Source organism: Mytilus edulis, chromosome 8 (assembly GCF_963676685.1).
Source record: "Mytilus edulis chromosome 8, xbMytEdul2.2, whole genome shotgun sequence".
NCBI classification, from domain to species: Eukaryota; Metazoa; Mollusca; class Bivalvia; order Mytilida; family Mytilidae; genus Mytilus; species Mytilus edulis.
In genome coordinates, this window is record NC_092351.1 from 90146307 (window position 1) to 90167709 (window position 21403).

General features: G+C 34.6%; 2 protein-coding genes across 3 annotated transcripts in view; one reads left to right on the plus strand and one right to left on the minus strand.

Moving 5' to 3' along the window:
- Positions 1-3774, minus strand: part of LOC139486609 (calnexin-like) — a 41203-nt gene extending 37429 nt beyond the window's left edge. For both annotated transcript variants that reach the window (XM_071271530.1, XM_071271531.1), the window contains exon 1: positions 3684-3774. The gene's annotated coding sequence lies outside the window, so the exon portion shown is untranslated. The remainder of the gene's footprint in view (positions 1-3683) is intronic.
- A 9321-nt stretch (positions 3775-13095) lies between these two features.
- On the plus strand, positions 13096-17615 carry LOC139486596 (polyubiquitin-C-like). Its single transcript, XM_071271522.1, has 2 exons — positions 13096-13245; positions 14081-17615. The coding sequence occupies exon 2, from the start codon at positions 14081-14083 to the stop codon at positions 17504-17506; it is 3426 nt and encodes a 1141-aa protein (XP_071127623.1). The 5' UTR covers positions 13096-13245; the 3' UTR covers positions 17507-17615.
- The last annotated feature ends 3788 nt before the right edge of the window (positions 17616-21403 follow it).

The window sequence follows — 21403 nt, forward strand, 5'->3', positions numbered from 1 at the left end:
GCATCCAGTTACCACGAACGACAATTTTCACATCTCATTACTCGTAGGAGCCGACTACTATTGGTCAATTGTAGAAAACCATATTATTAGAGGCGAGGGACCTACTGCCGTGAAATCCAAAATTGGTTATTTATTATCAGGACCACTTCACAGTACACCAAGATACAAACACCAGCAAACATCTACAATGAATTTGAGGAAATCACAAAATACAGAAGAATGCAACCCGGGGAAGTTTTGGAAGACAGAATCATTTGGCATTGAACCTATTGACGAGAGGACAGGGAGAAGGAAAGTATTAGATTCATAACAGAAAACAAGTAACCATGACAACAAACAGTTCACTACTTTATCCCGGAAAGAAAATCATCCATCTTCACCAGTGAACAAAGAGATTGCAAAGTGGAGAAAAGAAAATGTAATTAAAAGACTTTAGAAGGAACCCCAATTATTATATCCACTAGAACTGGTAGCTGAAGAATACACAGGACCACATGGTGAAATACTACCCGCAGGACGAGCGAAGACCAAAGCAAAAGAATAGATAAAATATGGACCAAATGAGACTATCGTACAATGTTATGGACTGTTAAGTGCTCGTGCTATATTACAGACTATGAAATCATTTATTCGTGTTCATTATTAAAGACAGTTAAAGACATTCAAAGTTTAATATTTATCAGAGACAGTAATTCAAAGTGAAATTTTCATAATTTATTTTCATTTTATTGTAATTAAATTCATTTGCGGGCCCCCAGAATGTTAAGAATTGCACATGAGGTGTTCCCTCTACCGCTCTCCATGTACACGACGTCACCGTTGTTGTGACGTTAGCTTTTCAGAGTTCAATACAAGTATCATTGCAAGCAGACGTTCTTATTTACTAAGCCTTAATTTGTGTCCGAAACAACCACTCTACGATAAACATGATGAAATTAACATTGAGTATATAGGAAAGGGTTTGGTAGTACAGACACCTACAGCGTAAAAAAACTGTGCCACTTCACATGTTTTACTGTTTTACGTTCGTTAAACATTGTTAAATCAGAAGATAAAAACAGAGAACATTGAATATCGATTAACTGTGTCTCTTATACGCTTTCTTTTAATCTTATTCACAGCTACTTTTAAACGCAAAGACGACAAACATTAAGTTTTGTACGATGACGGAGCGGACCCAAAAAAATTCTGAAAAAAAAAAATTCTCCAAAAAAACGTCAAAAAAGAATTTGAGTCGGCGGGTTTATTTTGGGTTGGTCGCGTTTGGGCAAACATACAATCTTTTTATTTTGGCCTGGTTTCTCTTGGTCCCAAACTGTCCATTATTGCATTAAACATGGAGGTGATTGGTTTCCTTGCCTAACAGTCTTGTTACCTAATATAAACAAAAGCAACAATGATTTTGATCAGAAAGGCTGGTTTCCAAGGCAAGAATAGTAGCCGAAACTGTAGAACACTACCTTTTACATTGTTCTAACTATGAGGAGGCTAGAGAGAGGATGAGAACATCTATTTACTTTATTACAGGAAATATACACATGGATTTAGACACCGTATTAGGAATCGATGAAGAAGACATTAATAGAGACAATCGAAATGAGATATTGTGCCATCTGGAAAATTATTTAACGGAGTCTGGTAGATTCAAAAACACTATACAGCAAAAAACACTATAAATCTATATCAAAATTAAGTCAAAATTTTTTAAGCAGCAGCCACCATTTCAATCTAGCAGGGCTCACGCTACCAGGCGACTTGGGCGAAGAAGTCGCCTTCCCGACCGTCACTTCGCTTTCCTCGACCCCCAAAAGCGAAAACAAGTCGCCCTGTTCTTGACGACAGTCGCTTTCAGTCGCTTCCGTCATCGGACATTTTCAATTTTTACCAAGTTGATGAAACATCAAATTTTTATTGATAATTAAAAAATTTCAGACATAAACGATTCATTATCTTTTGAAAAGAGTTTGAAGCATTGTCTTCGCAGTGGGTAGCAGGTTATTTGATAAAAATACAACTTTTTATCACTTCGTGCATTTCTGCGAGTACCGGTGCTTGTTACTCGAAAACGTACATCAACCTCAATTTCTGCGGCAAAATAAGTTTGTTACTTCATTTAAACGTGATAAAAGTTGCCTCCAGTAAATTTTAATCCATTTATTGCATTAAAAACGTCATGTTTCTTTCCAAATAACTTGTCAAACATCGTTTATTTTTGTAAATTTTCTTGCATTCGGCCGCCATTGACCGATTTCTAATCTACGGATCTGAACCGGACCAGCTATGACCGAAATCCGTACTTTTACAATAATTACTACGGACACACGGATGGAACAGCTGACAGAAGAATATTGATCCCAAAGGGAAAAATTACGCATTCCACACGCATTAAGAGACTTTTGGTTACATCTAATTGATTGGTGTATATAATTCCTTATATTTTTTATGGATTGTTTCAAACTATTGATTAAAGTTACTTAACTCTGAGACTATTATACTAATATCAATATATTATGGCCCAGCTTAATAACTTTTATATTTTTTTTATGAGAAACACTGAATGTCATACACAAGATAATTTTTAATTAAATTGTAATTGATATATTATAATTTCTTTACATTTTTTTAAATATTTTTTATTTTTTTAGTGCTAGATATTTAGTTGGTAGTTTCTCACAAGCTTAAACTACTTTTAATTTCAAATGTTACTTTAATTGTAATTTTTTTACTCAGATATGAATTGAACAGTATAAAAAGAACATTATTTACATATATGGCCCTTTATACTATTGTAAAATCCAAACATTGTATCGCACAGCGCGAATGAGCACTTCTCTTTCTAATCTCACCACTTCTCCCTATCAGTTTCAAAAAGAGAAGTCACTTCTCCCTATAATTCTGAAGTAGTGTGAGCCCTGTAGTACATGAGTGAACATTACATATGTGAAGAAACTACAAAAGAGGAAACGTACACAAGTGTTTACAGTGTCATTTGGGACACTTACTAAAGACTAAAGACTAAAGAAGCCATTTGGTATGGCTGGTTTCCAAGAATAAAGACTGACGGTTAACGGTCTTCATACTCTCATATAGGTGAATACAGCATTTAGATACCAACCAATAAACAGTTTGATATCTTTTATTTTTCATTAATTAGCTAGACCGAATTCGGTCTATTAATTAGCCAGTTAGCCACCCCCTTTTTCAGTTTTATCATTACTCTTTCAATAGACAATATATGCTGTATGTAAGATATGAAGCTAATATCTTATCCTTGGTCAAGACTTCTGTAGTCTTCAAGGTAACCCTTGCAGCAACCTTATACTTGCAATTCGCTCAGTCACTAAAATAGAGATTTTTTTTATGCAATTATGGGACATAGTTTTTGCAGTTTCTATTGGGCTGTAAAAAAATCATTCAGGCCAAATAAAAATAAGCAAGACTGAGCTTTAGTAAATGTGTTAAAGTTTTAATACTGACTAGGGACTAATGTTACTGGATCATATGATCTGAAAAATCAGGCATGTCATGATTATTCGTCCTCCCCCTTTTTTCGGTTTAATCGTTTCTTTACAAATAATGAAGGTTTTGGGCATTTTCCAAGTGAGCTGGTGTTTCAAACAGAAGTGATCGTGGGAATTAAGTATCAAAGTATTTCAAATTTGAATCATAATAAGACATTTTACCAGTAATTCTGGTGTTCCAAGTTAAAAGCGTTCCAAATCCCTCACGCCGGTCAACAGATGAAGTTCATAAACGTGGAGATGTTTGATTGGTTATGGAAATTATATCAAGGAAATTTGTAACGACATTTTTGATTGGCTACTATATACTTTAAAAGTTAAAAAGCGCGTTTTTTTAAATTGCATTTGAATTGAATACTAGAACCTCAGACTAGAATCCGTAGATTTTTAAAATTAGTTATTAACAGCAACAGACATATATTGTCTTACCCCAGGAAAAGATTACATTCTAGACCTTCTAGTCGTATTTGGCACAATTTTTTGGAATTTTTGGTCCTCATGCAATGCTCTTCAACTTCGTATATATATGAGGCCCCTCATGGGGGGGTCCTAGGAATCACATAATCACCATTTTTTTGCCAATATAATCACATAATCATTAAATATTTGCTTATCTTTAGTAATCAAATAATCATAAACTAAAAATACAGTCCTAGGTAATCAAATAATCATGAAATATTTGGCTTAATAATCAAATAATCATTAAAAAAACGGCCAAGTAATCACATAATCAAAAACCCCATGAGGGCCCTCATATATGGTATTCAAGTTGTTTGACCTTATAACTATTTTGATGTGAGCGTCACTGATGAGTCTTATCAGGGATTTTCTATACTATTTCTTAGTATAGAAAGTCCCTGGTCTTATGAAGACGAAACGCGCGTCTGGCATCACGATTAAATTATAATGTTGGTACCTTTGATAACTTTCAAATATCAAGTTTTAAAACATTTCTATACTTGTGGCTAATTTGCAATTATTATCTTTGAACTTCTCCTTATTGCCAGATTTTTGGATAAATACTGCGCCGCTAATGTATAAATTAAACTACTTGAATTATACTAACTAATAGTAAATATATGAAAAGTTAAAAAGAGATTGTCTAAAGATTGAAAATTATTGCATTTTAACTGAATTTCAGCAAAAGACTTATTTTTATTATCAACGTATAGTGAGCATTCAGCCAAAAAAGGGTGTAATGCATTATAAACATTTTTTATTAAAGTGTTCTATTCAAATCTATTCACGCTGGGAACAGTATATCTAATATATATGTTCCTGATTCACGGCACAATTTTTTTACATATATAATCTCTGATCAGTCTCAAATTACAATCCAAGTAAATATTTGTATGACTACCATGAGCGCTAATTCTTATCTTACAGATTAATTGCCTTAATCTAAAATCTTTTAGGTTAATTTATGTTTCAAAACAAAATAGAGTTTTAAAGAGTTTTGAAAATGCTGGATTTCAGGTTTCGAGCATGATTTTTGTGCTCCGAGCACTGACCAAAGTTTTATGACTTCAAGGCCTGGGCTTCATAAAAATGAAGCTTTCGGTGGCCGGGTGTTACCTTTCCACGTCAGTTTTAATCTAGCGTCGTGCTACAGTACATGATATATAAGACATGGAGATGTTATTTTTACAGATCAGCTAAATTATCTATAGTATAGTATATATATATATATATATATATATATATATATATAAAATGACTGAATAAATAGTCAACGATTAATCTTACAGGGCGATGGAACATGTAATACGATTCTGTACACTACAAAATATGATATATAACAAGTCAAAAAGGGTACAACATCACCATTAAATAACTATAAAATGAACAAATATTAAATATTTCGGATAACAGATATCCTTCTTCGGTAATAGCACGATGTCAAATGAATCATGTCATGATATATTCAAATTGAGACACTCAGAATCTTGAAAGTTTATACAATTTAAGCGGAAACCACAGACGCTGGTGCATCTCAAATGACGACTTACGGGTAGGTCGGGCTTGCAAGTGTAGTCACTGCGATGACCATTCATGCGTTTGTTGAATGGCTGCTCTGTCTCGCCAACATACTGCATGCCACATCGACACTGAAAGAGGTATACAACATAATAATAAAGTCATTTCAAAATGTAGTGTACACAGACCCAGTCGAGTGGCAAGTAAATGTTTGAGTATTTAGTATTTGTTGACAATTAAGTCATATATATTTAGGACTCGGAACTCCGCGTAAGTTTTACGGATGCCATCAGAACTGAGATGGTTGACAGTATATGTATGGTATATACCTCTCACAGATCTATGAAACCGACAGCGGATATATGTTCCTAATGTCGTAGCTACACCCCGTCCAATTTTCCAGAATGTGACATACCGAATTAGACTTATAACAACGTGTGTACTAACATAATCAACATGACGGGTGCCACATGTGGAGCAGGATCTGCTTACCGGCTTCCAGAGCACCTATGATTATCTCTTTATATAGATAAAGGCAGATGTGGTGTGAGTGCCAATGAGACAACCTGTTGGGGTTCGTGTTGCTCAGTCTTTAATTTCTATGTTGTGTTTAGTGTACTATTGTCTGTCAGTTTGTCTTTTTTTCTTTTTTAGCCATGCATTGCGTTGTCAGTTTATTTTCGACTTATGAGTTTGAATGTCCCTCTGGTATCTTCGACTCTATTTTACGCTAGTGTAGACAGACCCGTTGTAGCACCAGTCCTCTTCCAATATTCACATTGGATATTTTTTAACTGGCATGAAATGTTTACTGTATACCAACAAAGGCAATTGTCCCAGATTTGTTTTCTATATACCTGAATATAACATGTTATTTTTTGTTCAATAATTTTTTTCTCTAGAAGATGAAAAGCTACTCACGCGTCAGTGTAATATAAGTTATTTTTCCCCTAGAAGATGAACAGCTATTGACGTCAGTTTCTGTCATATAAGATTTTTTAGAAGACGAAAAGCTATTGACGTCAGTGTATGTCAAATAAGTTTTTGTAATTTTTGTAAAAAAAATTATAAAGCTATCGACGTCAGTGTATGCCATATACAATGTTCTAGAAGACGAAGAGCTGTGGACGTCAGTGTCTGTAAAATCAGTATTTATTCTTGAAGATAAAATGATAATGACGTCCGTGGTTGTCAAATACGTTTTTTCTAGAAGATGAAAAGCTATTGACCAGTGGCGGATCTAGGTGGGGGCCCACTGACTGCCTAAGACGGGACCCGCTCCGGTCACGCTTCAGTGATTCCCTATATGATCACCCCCCCCCCCCCCCCCCAAATCCGCCTCTGTTGACGTCAGTGCAAGGGCTGATCAAGCCATTTTAAAAAGGGGGTCCAACTATATGTCCCCATTCAAATGCATTGATCGTCCAAAGAAGGGGGTTCCAACCTCCGGAACCCTCCCCTGAATCCGCCACTGAGTGATTATCATATAAGTTATTTTAGAAGATGAAAAGCCATAGTTGTACAAGAATAAAAACTGGTTGACGTTGTCAGTGTATGTCAAATACTGTTATGTATAGAAGACAAAAAGCTAGTTACATAAGTGTCCGTAAAAAAGGTATGTATAGATGCTAAAACTCATCAGCCTTCGTCGAATAAGGTTAACTTTTTGTAAAATAAAAAAAGCTATAGTGACATCAGTGTTCGTCAAATATTTATTTTTTGTAGAAAGTGTTTTTCATTTTTTTTTTGTTGAAGATTAAAAGCTATTGATGTCAACTGTGTCCGTCAAATAAGTTATCTAGAAGACGAATCAAAAGCTATAGTGACTGACGTCAGTGTCCGTTAAATTTTTTTTTTTATAGAAGGGTTTTTCATTAATTTTTTTTGTAGAATAGGACAAGCTATTATAATTGATATCAGCTATGTCCGTCATATAAGATTTTCTAGAAGATAAAAAGCTGTGGACGTCAGTGTCTGTCAAATAAGCTTTTTCTCTTCTAGAACATGAAAAGCTATATATATATATTGGCGTCATTTTTTTATCAAATAATTTTTCTAGTATACTGACCGGCTTTAGAAACGCAACACTAGATTATTCTTTTCAATTTTCATTTTTAATTATGCATTTTTTTGTAAACAAACTTATGAATAGAAAGTTCTGTCATTACTTAAATGTTTGAAAAAAAAAATGCAGTTCGAAAGTTGAATTGATTACGTCATTTTCGATGTTCAAATATTGTGTTATACACTGAAACCCTGATTTTCCCTATACCAATGAACGTGTCACCGTCAAAAGCAATGACTGCCTGTAACAAACGCCAAAATGATTGTCAGAAAGGTCAGCCATTTCTGTTCGGCACGTTTTGGTTTCTGTTTTGCACCTTCTGATTTTGCCGTTGTTCCACCCATTACAATGGGTTTTGTCAATTATGCGGTTTAACCTTTAAGGCTCTAAATGTTTTTCTGCAGTCGATTCTTTGCCAGTTCAGTTAATGGGAAACATTTATGGCAATAATCTGTGCAAAATTTCATTCATCAATTTGGTTAGCAGTTGACGTTGCAGCCGTAGATCTGTCTCACAAATGACGTTGTCTAATCAAATTCTATTGACGTTGCATTGTCACTACATGTTGATCTAGTCTTTGATGGTCTTCAACAAATCCAGTCTACCGGTTTCATTGTCGGAAGTACAGTAAGACGAGTTTCTGACGTCAATTTTTTGTGTTGCAGCACGTTCACGTTTTCCTGTTTGCAGAATTCTAATGAGTTGATTCAGCTTTTCATTCCTGAGTTTTGGCAATATGGAGATGCAACATTTTTTAAATGATTAAAGTGTGTCCAAGGATTGAACGAACTGTTTCACAAAGAAAAAAAACCGGAAAAAATCCTTTATTGGCTCGAAATTTCTCTTTCTGAAATTTCGTGCGATCTAAAAAATCTGGTATGTTAAAAAACCACAGGTAATTCAGATGTTTATTTTTCGAAAGGGAAAGACATATGATGAGCATGAATAGTAGTTGTATGAGGATCAAACATTATTTGGTGAAAAAAATTCTACAAAATGAGTGTTGCGTTTTTAAAGCCAGTCAGTATAGCTGAAAAGCTATTGACGTCAGTGTATGTCAAATAAGATTTTCTAGAAGTTTAAAAGCTATTGACTTTAGTGTTTGTCAAATAAGTTTTTTCTCTTCTAGAGAATGAAAAGCTATATATATTGACCACAGTTTTTATCAAATAATGTTTCTAGTACAGATGAAAAGCTATTGACGTCAGTGTATGTCAAATTTTACGTTAGTGTCTGTCAAATAATTTTTTTCTACAAAATGAAAAGCTATAGTATATTGACGCCAGTTTTTTATCAAATAATGTTTCTAGAAGATGAAAAGCTATTTACGTCAATTAATGTATGTCAAATAAGGCTTTCTAGAAGATGGAATTCTATATATTGACCTCAGTGTTTGATAAATAAGTTTTTCTAGAAGATGAAAAACTATTGACGTCAGTTTTTGACAAATAAGTTTTATTAGGGAATGACAAGCTTTTGACGTAAGAGTCTTTCAAATACATGTACTTTTTCCCCTAAAAGATGAAAAGCTATCGATATCAGTGTATATCATATATCAGTGTTTCTAGAAGATAAAAAGCGATTGCCGTCAGTGTTTGTCAAATAAGGTTTTCTAGAAGATGAAAATCTATTGATGTTAGTGTCTGTCAAGTACATGTACTTTTTTTTCTTCTAGAAGATGAAAAGCTATCGACATCAGTGCATGTCATATAAGTGTTTCTAGAAGACGAAAAGCGATTGACGCCTGTGTCTGTGAAATACGTGTACTTTTTTTTTTATAGAAGATAAAAAGCTATCGACATCAGTATGTCATACAAGTGTTTCTAGGAGATGAAAAGCATGCAATTTCATAAGGTGGGGGCCCACTGACTGACCTAAAAGGGGGGTGACCCGCTCTAGTCATGCTTCAGTGATTCCCTATATAATCGACGAAATTTTTCCGACGAAAGAGGGGGCCGGACCCCGCAGGCCCCACTGGATCCGCCTATAAAAGCGATTGACGTCAGTTTGTCAAATAAGGGTTTGTAAAAGAATAAAAATCTGTTGACGGCGTCAGTGTATGTCAAATACTGTTATGTAGAAGATGAAAAGCTAGTTACGCAAGTGTACGTAAATAAAGGTTATGTATAGATGCTGAAAATCATCAGCCTTCGTCGAATAAGGTTAACTCTTTGTAAAATAAGAAAAGCTATAGTGCAGTCAGTGTCCGTCAATTATTTGTTTTTTTGTAGAAAGTGGTATTTCATTTTTTTAAGACGAAAAGCTATTGATGTCAGCTGTGTCCGTCAAATAAGTTATCTGTAGAAGATTAAAAGCTTCTGACCATATAGTGTTCGTCAAAAAATGTTTAGGTTTTGTGAAAGATATTCAAGTCGGCTATAGTGTCCATCAAATACAGTTATATATAGAAGATGAAAAATTATGTATGCTAGTGTTCGTCTAAAACTATCTGTACTTGACACATGCATACAAAGGTTTCAATATTTACCAGAGCTCCATGTGTGCATGTACTCTTTAAATTTCGGACAATTTAATTAGTGACTTATCTTTATTGCTAATGAACAGATGCACCAAGTATTTAAACGTCTAAAAGATCGCCGTTTTTGACAGATTTTATCAATTGAAATTGTTTGTTGTTGCTGGAGTAAAACTTGTTATCGTCTTCTGAAAAAAAAGAGACTTATTTCTAGTTTAAAAAGATTCCTCTGTACTGTAAAGTTATGCCGGTAAAATGGCTTTATAAATACAAAAATATCTATGATAAATTATGTCTTCGACATTTCTTTAACACTTTAAACTTTACCGGCATTGATTTATTTCCTAATCTCTTAAATATCATCTTTTCTGTTAAATGTTTCAAAATCTAGCCAAAAAATTAGACCAAGATACTTGTAGTCTTTAATAATTTCTGTTTTTTGTAAAAAAAAAATCTTTCTCTTTCTGAAATTCTGTAGGGAACGACTATTAAACTAAATAAAAGAAGGAGTGACGTGTATGTTCTTAAAAATATTCTGATCCCCAATTTGTTGAGAAAAAAACTTAAAATGTATTGTGGTCAAGCAGATGAACAAAAAAAAAATATGTTACCAGATTTCCATTATACCTTATTTATAATATTAATACCTATGTTAAGTTAGAAATTATAATAATACTGAATTTTTGAGAATAAGAATAAGAGTATTTTATTTCCAATTAATTAAAAGGGCCCTATAATGAGGGGGCGGGGCTCATATAAGAAAACAACATCGTTTGATATATCACTGCATATCACAATTTCGTCAAAGGAGTATTATTAATGTATAAGTGTCTAAATAGTCTTGCCCCTGATTATCTTTAAATGTATAATTATATTATATTTGTATATTTTGAATTACCCAGAGGGCATCAGGGGAGATTATAAGTATTGTACTAACTGATTTTGCGGACAAATATTACAAGTGTAAAAAGTCCATGGTTACAGAATTAAGTTGAACACAGTTGATTTTCGTTGCTTTATGGATCTTTTAGACCGTTGGTTTTCCCACGGGGGGGGGGGGGGGGGGGCACTTCCTATATAATTAGTGGTAGGGATGAGCCGCTGGAATAGGTCACTTTTTCATGCTCTATGATATATGAAAAGGGTGAGAAATTCAGATTAAATATATATCAATAGGTTGATATTATCACTTGCTTGATTATATCATAAGTATCTGAAACTAATCAGATGTCCGTATTTATTCTTGATGCGGTTAAACCACAGTCGTAAATGCATCAGTTATTTGTCAAACCAATTAAACTCTGATGTTGTATTTCCACTGATGCCAGTGATAGATGCAATAAATGTAACTATTTTGACATTTGCACCTAGTTAACATTCAAGGGTTTGTATACATAAAACATGATAACAATTATTTAAAGAAATTCCATTGTGACAGGGTCCTTTACGAGGGAACGGCAATGAACTTTTTTATCAGTTTTTAATTAATATTTAAACATGTTAAAATCAATGAAGGTGTTACACTCGGGGGTGATATTACAGTTATCTGACCATAGATGATCTGACCAAACGTCTTTTATATGTATTGTATTTTGGAATTGAAATATCTTCATAATGAAAGATGTAAAATGGTTAATAAGAAAAAAGTGTTTAAGATGTGACAAATTTATTGGAAAAGAAGGTGATATTATTGCGACTATTTTGCTTCTTAACAAGGACGTGATGATGAGCGGGAAAAATATTGAAATATATCTATAGGTCTGTTTTTTGTTAATTAATATATGACAAGGTATATATTTTTGATTAACAAAATATATGAAAAGGGTGGGGTACTTGATGTCTCAGCTGCTCACCCCTACCAAAAAAAGTTTGAAGTGGCCCCCCCGAGGGTTTTCCCGTTTGAATGTTTTTACACTAGTAATTTTGGGGCCCTTAATTCATAGCTTGCTGTTCGGTGTGAGCCAAACCTCCGTGTTAAAGGCCGTATACATTGACCGATAAAGGTTTACTTTTATATATTGTTATTTGGATGTAGAGTTGTCTCATTCAGGGGCGGATGCAGGAATTTTCGAAAGGGGGGGTGCTAACCCAGGGCACCCAGGGCAAAGGGGGGGGGGCAAAACATATGTCCCGATACAAATGCATTGATCGGCAAAAATAAAGGGGGGTGCGCACCCCCGGAACCCCCCCCCCCCCCCCTGGATCCGCCACTGTCATTGGCACCCACATCACATCTTCCTATACATCTACTTATATAATTGATTTCATTGATGTTCATGATTAATCAGTAAATTTTTTTCCAACTTATTTTATTGTTTATCAGATAGTTTTCTCAAATAACCAGGTCAAATCTTAATAGTTCATGAAAGAATAAACCAGAAACACACTTTTACTCAAATGACCATCATTTTTACTATGTTTATATTCAAAAATGAAAATAATTAAAATATTTTTTATTATTTATAATAATATCAAAGATTTTGGCAGACCTACTATAAGGGGGATAGGAGGGGTCCTGATCCCGAAATCCCGGGCTTGAAAATTAAAACGAAATCCCGAAATCCCGGGCTTAAAAACACAAAATCCCGAGGTCCTGAAATTCGCAAAAAAGAATTCCTGGATCCCGAAAGGGTCAATCCCGAAATCCCGAGCTTAAAAACACCCGATCCCGGAGTCCCGATAAACTTAAGGTCCTATCCCCCGGCCTCTACTATCATCCTAGACTAATTTATTAAATGTTTCACGTAAACAATAATATCATGTTCAAGAATACATAAAATTTATAATAAAGACTACACAAGAGATCATAAGAGGATAATGTATATATCAAAATTTATGTCCCAGTTTTTAACTGTACAGTATTTATTTATTGAAACGTCTAAAAAATTAATAGAACTCTTGCTATCTACATTTATTTTGATAGATTATCTTTGTTTATTCGTTTACGGTGAACAAACTAATGTACGTTTCACAACAGTATCTACGTCCTTTCTCGAACTTTCCTATTTAATCAGCGTGTATTTAGTATACATGTACACGTAGACATCACATGTATCACAAATCTGAAAATAACTATGACAACATCACGTGACAGGACTTGTATAAATAATTCTGACCTGCGCAAAAAACATTAGTATACAGCGCAAACAGATTGTTAAACAGTCCGAATAACTTATATTATTGAAAAGAATCACAAAGCATTAAAGGTAAGTCTTTAATTAAGGCAGTAAAATGAAGAAATATCAACTACAGATGTTTATATTCAAGTTATATTCTATGATTGATGTGCAAGTGCGTTTAGTTTTACATTTTATCCATTTCTTTGTTGACAAAGGCTTGTCGCCATCTTGAAAATTTTCATCTAATAATTTCACTTTCGATTTATTTTGTAATCTACGCTACAGTTTTAATTATGGCAATTAAAATATTGATATCATTATCGATTTGGTCGACTTTTTTTCTAAAATGTTTGTAGGGAAAGGTTATGACGCATTTGATAAAAAAAGGGGGATGTTTTTTTTTTTTTTTGTTATTTAAAATTGAAATGCTGGTTGTGAGACATAAACGTTAGATATCTTTTTAAAGAGGGGTTAAAGTAATAAATATACTGAAAAAATATTCAAAACATAATTTAAATTAGATCATGTGATGAAACTTAACACAAACAGTAGTCGGTACACCGTCAAGCGTAATGTATACACCTTATCGCTATTTGTCCGCCATTGCTGGAAATCACACAGGTTCCCGTAAAATTTTGACGTCATAAAACAAAATGTCTGCCGCCACAATGGAAAAGTGATTGTTGTTGACGTCAAAAGTTCAAGCGGACGGGTCAGCCGGGAATAGCGATAAGGTGTATTTGCTTTTTTCATGGACATGATTATAAGTAGAAGGAAGTTTTCAAGTTTCACTGTCCTTGTTTTGTGAAAACTTAAGTTTACAAGATAACAGGAAGTAAAACCAAAAATTTTTGATTAACAGTAAGATTAAACAAGTGATAAAAATTATGTTCAGCAATAAAAATGGGTATTTCTTTTTCAGATGCAGATTTTCGTCAAAACTCTGACAGGAAAGACCATTACCCTTGAAGTTGAGCCATCAGACACTATTGAAAATGTAAAGGCTAAAATCCAGGACAAAGAAGGAATTCCCCCAGATCAACAGCGTCTCATCTTTGCCGGTAAACAGCTTGAAGATGGCCGTACATTGTCTGATTACAATATTCAGAAAGAATCAACTCTTCACTTGGTATTGAGATTGAGAGGAGGTATGCAGATTTTCGTCAAAACATTGACAGGCAAAACTATTACACTAGAAGTTGAGCCTTCAGACACAATTGAAAATGTAAAAGCTAAAATCCAAGACAAAGAAGGAATTCCTCCAGATCAACAGCGTCTCATCTTTGCCGGTAAACAGCTAGAAGATGGCCGTACATTGTCCGATTACAATATTCAGAAAGAGTCCACACTTCATTTGGTATTGAGATTGAGAGGAGGTATGCAGATTTTCGTCAAAACATTAACAGGCAAAACTATTACACTTGAAGTTGAGCCTTCAGACACTATTGAAAATGTTAAGGCTAAAATCCAGGACAAAGAAGGAATTCCCCCAGATCAACAGCGTCTCATCTTTGCCGGTAAACAACTAGAAGATGGCCGTACATTGTCCGATTACAATATTCAGAAAGAGTCAACACTTCATTTGGTATTGAGATTGAGAGGAGGTATGCAGATTTTCGTCAAAACATTGACAGGCAAAACTATTACGCTAGAAGTTGAGCCTTCAGACACTATTGAAAATGTGAAGGCTAAAATCCAGGACAAAGAAGGAATTCCCCCAGATCAACAGCGTCTCATCTTTGCTGGTAAACAGCTAGAAGATGGCCGTACATTGTCCGATTACAATATTCAGAAAGAGTCCACACTTCATTTGGTATTGAGATTGAGAGGAGGTATGCAGATTTTCGTCAAAACATTGACAGGCAAAACTATAACTCTTGAAGTTGAGCCTTCAGACACTATTGAAAATGTAAAGGCTAAAATCCAGGACAAAGAAGGAATTCCCCCAGATCAACAGCGTCTCATCTTTGCCGGTAAACAACTAGAAGATGGCCGTACATTGTCAGATTACAATATTCAGAAAGAGTCAACACTTCATTTGGTATTGAGATTGAGAGGAGGTATGCAGATTTTCGTTAAAACATTGACAGGCAAAACTATTACACTAGAAGTTGAGCCTTCAGACACTATTGAAAATGTGAAGGCTAAAATCCAGGACAAAGAAGGAATTCCCCCAGATCAACAGCGTCTCATCTTTGCCGGTAAACAACTAGAAGATGGCCGTACATTGTCAGATTATAATATTCAGAAAGAGTCCACACTTCATTTGGTATTGAGATTGAGAGGAGGTATGCAGATTTTCGTCAAAACATTGACAGGCAAAACTATAACTCTTGAAGTTGAGCCTTCAGACACTATTGAAAATGTAAAGGCTAAAATCCAGGACAAAGAAGGAATTCCCCCAGATCAACAGCGTCTCATCTTTGCCGGTAAACAACTAGAAGATGGCCGTACATTGTCAGATTACAATATTCAGAAAGAGTCAACACTTCATTTGGTATTGAGATTGAGAGGAGGTATGCAGATTTTCGTTAAAACATTGACAGGCAAAACTATTACACTAGAAGTTGAGCCTTCAGACACTATTGAAAATGTGAAGGCTAAAATCCAGGACAAAGAAGGAATTCCCCCAGATCAACAGCGTCTCATCTTTGCCGGTAAACAACTAGAAGATGGCCGTACATTGTCAGATTACAATATTCAGAAAGAGTCCACACTTCATTTGGTATTGAGATTGAGAGGAGGTATGCAGATTTTTGTCAAAACATTGACAGGCAAAACTATTACACTTGAAGTTGAGCCTTCAGACACTATTGAAAATGTAAAGGCTAAAATCCAGGACAAAGAAGGAATTCCCCCAGATCAACAGCGTCTCATCTTTGCCGGTAAACAGCTAGAAGATGGCCGTACATTGTCCGATTACAATATTCAGAAAGAGTCAACACTTCATTTGGTATTGAGATTGAGAGGAGGTATGCAGATTTTCGTCAAAACATTGACAGGCAAAACTATTACGCTAGAAGTTGAGCCTTCAGACACTATTGAAAATGTGAAGGCTAAAATCCAGGACAAAGAAGGAATTCCTCCAGATCAACAGCGTCTCATCTTTGCCGGTAAACAACTAGAAGATGGCCGTACATTGTCCGATTACAATATTCAGAAAGAGTCAACACTTCATTTGGTATTGAGATTGAGAGGAGGTATGCAGATTTTCGTCAAAACATTGACAGGCAAAACTATAACTCTTGAAGTTGAGCCTTCAGACACTATTGAAAATGTAAAGGCTAAAATCCAGGACAAAGAAGGAATTCCCCCAGATCAACAGCGTCTCATCTTTGCTGGTAAACAACTAGAAGATGGCCGTACATTGTCCGATTACAATATTCAGAAAGAGTCAACACTTCATTTGGTATTGAGATTGAGAGGAGGTATGCAGATTTTCGTCAAAACATTGACAGGCAAAACTATAACTCTTGAAGTTGAGCCTTCAGACACTATTGAAAATGTAAAGGCTAAAATCCAGGACAAAGAAGGAATTCCCCCAGATCAACAGCGTCTCATCTTTGCCGGTAAACAGCTAGAAGATGGCCGTACATTGTCCGATTACAATATTCAGAAAGAGTCAACACTTCATTTGGTATTGAGATTGAGAGGAGGTATGCAGATTTTCGTCAAAACATTGACAGGCAAAACTATTACGCTAGAAGTTGAGCCTTCAGACACTATTGAAAATGTGAAGGCTAAAATCCAGGACAAAGAAGGAATTCCTCCAGATCAACAGCGTCTCATCTTTGCCGGTAAACAACTAGAAGATGGCCGTACATTGTCCGATTACAATATTCAGAAAGAGTCAACACTTCATTTGGTATTGAGATTGAGAGGAGGTATGCAGATTTTCGTCAAAACATTGACAGGCAAAACTATAACTCTTGAAGTTGAGCCTTCAGACACTATTGAAAATGTAAAGGCTAAAATCCAGGACAAAGAAGGAATTCCCCCAGATCAACAGCGTCTCATCTTTGCTGGTAAACAACTAGAAGATGGCCGTACATTGTCCGATTACAATATTCAGAAAGAGTCAACACTTCATTTGGTATTGAGATTGAGAGGAGGTATGCAGATTTTCGTTAAAACATTGACAGGCAAAACTATTACACTAGAAGTTGAGCCTTCAGACACTATTGAAAATGTGAAGGCTAAAATCCAGGACAAAGAAGGAATTCCTCCAGATCAACAGCGTCTCATCTTTGCCGGTAAACAACTAGAAGATGGCCGTACATTATCCGATTACAATATTCAGAAAGAATCAACTCTTCATTTGGTTTTGCGTCTCCGTGGAGGACAATAAATTTTTCGAGGACATTTTAGTCTGGTACTTTTGCAAAGTGACTTTAAAGCTGTTCATTTTATCTTTTAAAATTGTGCAAGCATTGCAATAAATTTATTATGTTCATGTTGATCAACTTAATTCTTTTTTAAAAACCATTTATGAAGAAGTCTTGTCGTCAATGTTTATAACAAAGGTTTTATCAGGGCATGAGGCATATGAATTGGTAGTAGTAGGGTTACTTCAATGAAACGGCAAGCTGACCAGTTAATACATGCATGTTTAAATACGGTATGTGTTTGGGTCAGATAAAAAGAGATCGATTGACATGATTGATGGCAATTCAAGTATAAAAGATATGCAGAACATGAGCATTGGTATTCTATATTTCAACTAGTAATTTGTACCTTCAGCCATATTCATTGTGTTGATATATTTTTTTTTAATTTCATTTAACACTACATCAAATTTACAAAGTGATCTCAATGTCAAAGGCTTTCTTTGTGTTTAAGTGGAATTATATTGAGAGAAATTGTCTCAAAGTCCTGTATACAATGGTATAAGCCAGAGAACTTCTACTTCACACACTGAAATGTCTTCTTTACTAATTATTGATGTTATGTTGACCATTGTTGACAGTCCTTAATATAAAGCTTTATTACAACTGTCATATAAACTTACATTAACCAAGAAAACTAAACATTGACCAATGAACCATGCCAGGCAGACCTGTAAAGCTATCAATTCTTCCATACAACAAAAATAGTTGACCTATTGCTTATAGTTTACGAAATAGAGACCAAAACACAAAAACTTAGCACTGAGCAATGGACCGTGAAAATGAGGTCAAGGTCAAATAAAACCTGTGCATCTGACGCATAGAACAGATAATATTTCCATACACCAAATATAGTTGACCTATTGCATAAAGTATTAGAAAAAAAGACCAAAACTCAAACAACTTTCACCACTGAACTATAAAAATGAGGTCATCACCCCACTAGACATGTACACCTTACAATCATTCCATACACCAAATATATAAGACCTATTGCATCCAGTAAGAAAAGCAGACCAAAACACAAAAAACATACAACTATACACCTTGCATACACGGAATATACTAGACCTTTTGCAAATAGTATCTGAGATATTGACTTGAGCATCAAACCTTAACCTTGTTCACTGATCCATGAAAGGAGGTTGAGGTCAAGTGAAAACTGTCTTGACGGGCATGAGGACCTTGCAGGGTAGGCACATACCAAATATAGTTATCCTATTTAACATTACAAAAAATCCATTTAGTAGTCCCTGAACCATGAAAATGAGGTTAAGGACATTGGAAATGTGACTGAGGGAACTTCGTAACATGAGGCATCTATATACAAAGTATGAAGCATCCAGGTCTACCATCTTCTAAAATATAAAGCTTGTAAGAAGTTAGCTAATGCTGCTGGATCACTATCCCTATGTCAAGCTTTCTCTGTTGAAAATTGGAGGCTCAACAAAAACCTTTTCTCAGTAAAAGTTGGAATTTCTACCTTATCTTGGTTTGACCCTGTTCTGCTCTTGGCTGAACCTCTTAGTTGAATGGTGATATATTTTGCCACTTAATATTGAGCAAACAGTTAATGGAATCTTTTGAGTTTTTAACAAATTGATCATTCAAGTCAGGAAAAAAATTAATTTGTTATTTGGCTGGCTTTTAGTTGAATATTCTAATGATAGGCACTAAGTGAGGGTAGTCTGTTTTTGTGCATTATAAAAATAGAGATAAGGTATGATTGTCAATTCACCAAATTTAATAATGTAAGCAACAAAGGAAAAAAAAAAATTTACAAAATAATTTATGAAGTATACATTGAACTACAGGTTCACGAATTCGACTTAGGACAGTCGCTAAGAATGTGAAGGATTTAAAGATGTTTTACTGCGCCAACCCAACCCTTATTAAACTGGGACAGTGGTGTTAGAGTACAACATAACAACAAGCAATTAATATCTGTTCAAAAGGGCAAAAAACACCAGGTTGATACATATATAAAAAAACATACCAGGTAAGCCATCTGGAAAGCAAAAAGTAACATATACTAAGATCTGACAGTACACAGTTACTAATAGCTCAATCGGAACCAATAACAACTAATAAAATTGTGCATTTACAAGTGTCTGTGTCGAACTTGAAGGCTGCACTTTGAACTATAATGCTTTTACTTTTAAAAATTGTGATTTGGATGGGCACTTATACCACATATTCTTAAATAGTATCTATTAAAAAAAATCAGTTCTTATACCACATGTGCATTCAGTTTGGCATCTGAAAAAGTGAGTGTTGTCTAATAACTGAGAGCACATGTTGATATATTTCCCCTGCTTTACTTGTCACCATTGAATCAATTTTGAAAGTCTGTATATGAAGGTTCAAGTATCACACACAAGTCTTTATTTCAATAATCAATGAAAGTAAGGTCAAGGTCAGATGAATAATGCAAGACATATAATATGTACACCTTACACACATTCCATTCACCAAATAAAGTGGACCTTATGCTTTAAATAACAGTAATAGATCTGAGAAAAGACCAAATCACAAAAACTTAAAGTCATATGAAACCTCAAATTAAAAAAAAAAATTGATATTTTTTTTATAACTAAATGGATAGTTTTCATTATAAAATTTATGTACATATACTTTATTCTGAAGAAAATTCTTTAATTTGTTCATATTTAGAAAGAGTTTTACTTTATTTGAATTGCTTCCTTCCAGGAAGCAATTTCATTGATATATTTTCCGTATGCAAAGTGACCTCAGCGTAACCCACTCATAAAAATCTGGTGATCGCAAACACATGGATCTGTCCTTAAAATAAACTATTATCTGATTGTACATGTTAAACATGTGCTCAATGTCCACGTTTAATTGTTGATTGTTTACTTTAAGGTGTCAATCGGTAAACTTCGGCTTCTAAACACGACATTTAAGTAGCTGCCATATTTTCACTTCATAACAGACACAGAGAGAAAAACCATTACGATTAAAAGATTTGGTTGCGTAAAAAATTATAAAATCGTGCACAGAAGACTAAGTTTATGTTATATACATGCATTGGTTCAAGAATTGAATAAACCTTTTTTTCACCGGTCACTTGTTTCTTATGACTTTAACATTGACATATGAACCATAAAACTGAGGTCAAGGTTAGGTGAACCCTGTCCGACAGCAATCTTTCTATACACAAATTATAGTTGACCTTCTGCCCATAGTATACAAAACCACTAAACCTTAACATGACCAATGAACCATGAAAATGAGGTCAAGGTTAAATAAAACCAGCCAGACAGAAAAATAAACATTTTTGTGCCTGTTCCAAGTCAGGAGCCCCTGGCCTTTGTTAGTCTAGGATGATTTTTAGTTTCATGTGTATATATCCTAGTTTAGTGTGACATTCATCATCACTGAACTAGTACACATTTTTGTTTAGGGGCCAGCTGAAGCACACCTCAATTTACAGGAGTTTCTGGCTGCATTGAAGACCCATTGATGGCCTTCAGCTGTTGTCTGCTCTTTGGTCGGGATGTTGTATTTTTGACACATTCTCCATTTCCATTCACAATTTTATATTTACATTTTTTTATTTTTTTTTTAGGATGTTTGGGTTAGTTCAATCATTTCCAAATTGTGAAAGTATGATTTAAGTAGGTAATTGTGTTTCTGCTCTTTTGCCAGGTTGTTGTCTCTTTGACACATCCTCATTTTCGATCTCATTATATTGTATATGCGTTATATTCTTGTCTTGACCTTCAATATAAGAAATTAGTATTTGGAGACTAATAAAAAATGTGTTGATGCAGAATTGTAGAAATTTTAAGTCAACAGACTCAACATGATTTGCAAAGCAGACAACAGACTTCAGAGAG

Coding starts and splice junctions, on each gene's coding strand:
- LOC139486596 (XM_071271522.1), top strand. CDS start 14,081: ATGCAGATTTTCGTCAAAACTCTGACAGGAAAGACCATTACCCTTGAA.